General features: G+C 42.5%; 1 protein-coding gene across 1 annotated transcript; it reads left to right on the forward strand.

Annotated features, from left to right (window-relative positions):
• The first annotated feature begins 302 nt into the window (after positions 1-302).
• Positions 303-1235, forward strand: LOC112666883 (olfactory receptor-like protein OLF4). The gene has a single exon (XM_025458364.1). The coding sequence runs from the start codon at positions 303-305 to the stop codon at positions 1233-1235; it is 933 nt and encodes a 310-aa protein (XP_025314149.1).
• Positions 1236-2445: the final 1210 nt, after the last annotated feature.

The following is a 2445-nucleotide window of genomic DNA, read 5'->3' on the forward strand; positions in this document are numbered from 1 at the left end:
AGAGATGCACCTAGAACAGACTCTTAACTACAGAGAACACACTGATGGTTACCAGAGAGAAGGTGGTGGGGAGATGGATGAAATAGGTGATGAGGATTAAGGAAGGCACTTGTGATGAGCACCAGGTACTATTGGAAACTGTTGAATCACTATATTGCACACATTAAACAAATATTACACTATAGGTTAACTAACTGGAATTTAAATAAAAACTCAAAAATAAAAATAAATATATAAATGAAGCCTGTTTGCTTGAAAATTGTTATCTTATCTTTTTCTTTCCTTGTAGTCATCACCACCACATGGAATCAGACAACGATACACGAATTTCAGAGTTCCTTCTTCTGGGATTCTCAGGGGAATCAGAACTGCAGCCCCTCATATTTGGGCTTTTCCTCTCCATGTACCTCATCACTGTGTTTGGAAACTTGCTAATCATCCTGGCTGTCAGCTCTGACTCCCACCTCCACACCCCCATGTACTTCTTCCTCACCAACCTGTCCTTTGTAGACATCTGTTTCATCTCCACTACTGTCCCCAAGATGCTCCAGAACATTCAGACTGGAAGTAAAGTCATAACCTACCCAGGCTGCATCACACAGATATACTTTTTCCTACTCTTTGCAGGATGTGATGATTTTCTCCTGAGTATGATGGCCTATGACCGCTTTGTGGCCATCTGCCATCCCCTGCACTACACAGTCATCATGAACCCCTGGTTCTGTGTACTGCTTGTTCTGGTGGCCTGGATCACCAGTGTTCTCAATTCCTTGTTACAGAGCTTAATGGTGTTACAGCTGTCCTTCTGTGCAGGCATGGAAATCCCCCATTTTTTCTGTGACCTCAATCAGGTAATTGGGCACGCCTGTTCTGACAGATTTCTTAATGAGGTGGTGATGTATTTTGCAACTGTGCTGCTGGGTGTGGCTCCCTTGCCTGGGATCCTTTTCTCTTACTCTAAGATAGTTTCCTCCATATGTGGAATATCATCGATTCAGGGTAAGTATAAAGCATTTTCCACCTGTGCATCTCACCTCTCAGTTGTCTCCTTATTTTACTGTACAGGCTTAGGAGTATACCTTAGCTCTGCTGTGCCCCAAGGCTCCCATGCAAGTGTAGTGGCCTCGGTGATGTACACAGTGGTCACGCCCATGCTGAACCCCTTCATCTACAGCCTGAGGAACAGAGATATAAAGAGGGCTCTGAAAAGAATCATTGGGGTTCCTGTGATGTAAGGGCCAGTCATCTTGGGGCTGAAGAAATGCCTATGTTTGTAGGGCTCACAGCCTCAAAGTCAAGAATTGCCATTCTTGACCAGGCCGTGGTTGTAGAATCTGATTCTTCTATTTATACCCTGGAATTTCCATTTGTTTGAATTCAACTTCTCTATACATTTAAGTAATTCATATTATTAACCTTCTGCTCTGTCTGATACATAGACAGGTTTTCCATTGTCCACCTTCATACATCTCTAACGGTTTCTCCAATCTTTTTTTAAAGATTTTATTTTATTTATTCATGAGAGACACAGAAAGAAAGAGGCAGAGACATAGGCAGAGGGAGAAGCAGGCTTCATGCAGGGAGCCCAATTTGGGACTCATCCCAGGACTCGATCCTGGGACTCTGGGATCACATCCTGAGCCGAAGGCAGACACTTAACCACCGAGCCACCCAGCTGTCCCTGGTTTCTCCAATCTTTGATCACAAATGCCTGGAAACTTCTGTAACTTACATGGGACATGGATTTCCTAAAAGTAATTTCATTTCAAATGACTTATATCATGCCAAATAATTTTCCCTAGATTTCCCAAAAGAATAATCATGAGCTAAAAAAAAATAAAAAAAAAATAAAAAAAAAGAATAATCATGAGCTGTATTCTTCATATGAAAAAACCTACACTTGGCTACTAAGCCTTTCACATAATTTTACTGTAGAGGAGAATACAAAACCCCCATTTTCATCTAGAGTCTGTCAATCTTTTCCCATCACTACTTTCTCTCCTCTTCCTGATAATGTGGACTCTAACCTTATTCCCTTTAAGGCTCAGGCTCTTGGCAAGGATGATCAGGCTAGGAAAGCCCAGCCACTCCCCTGTACCCATGTGCTTGCAGATATTTCCCAAAGATGCACCAGAGCCTCTGGTGAGGCTGCACCAGACTTTTGATTGGTATTAGACTGCAAGAAATACCTCAGCAACACCCATCAGAGAACTCTAAAAAAATAAGGTTTTGTTAACTTTAGCCATTCTGACTGGTGTAAAGGTGGTATCTTACTGTGCAAGGCAGGAAACAACAAATGTTGACAAGGCTTCAGAGAAAGGGGAACCCTCTTACATTGTTGGTGGGAATGCAAGCTGGCACAGCCACTCTGGAAAATGTAATGGAGGTTCCTCGAGAGGTTAAAACTAGAGCTACCCTACAACTTAGCAATTACTGTAGTAGGTG

The sequence above is a fragment of the Canis lupus genome, chromosome 20 (genome assembly GCF_003254725.2).
Source record: "Canis lupus dingo isolate Sandy chromosome 20, ASM325472v2, whole genome shotgun sequence".
Taxonomy (NCBI): domain Eukaryota; kingdom Metazoa; phylum Chordata; class Mammalia; order Carnivora; family Canidae; genus Canis; species Canis lupus.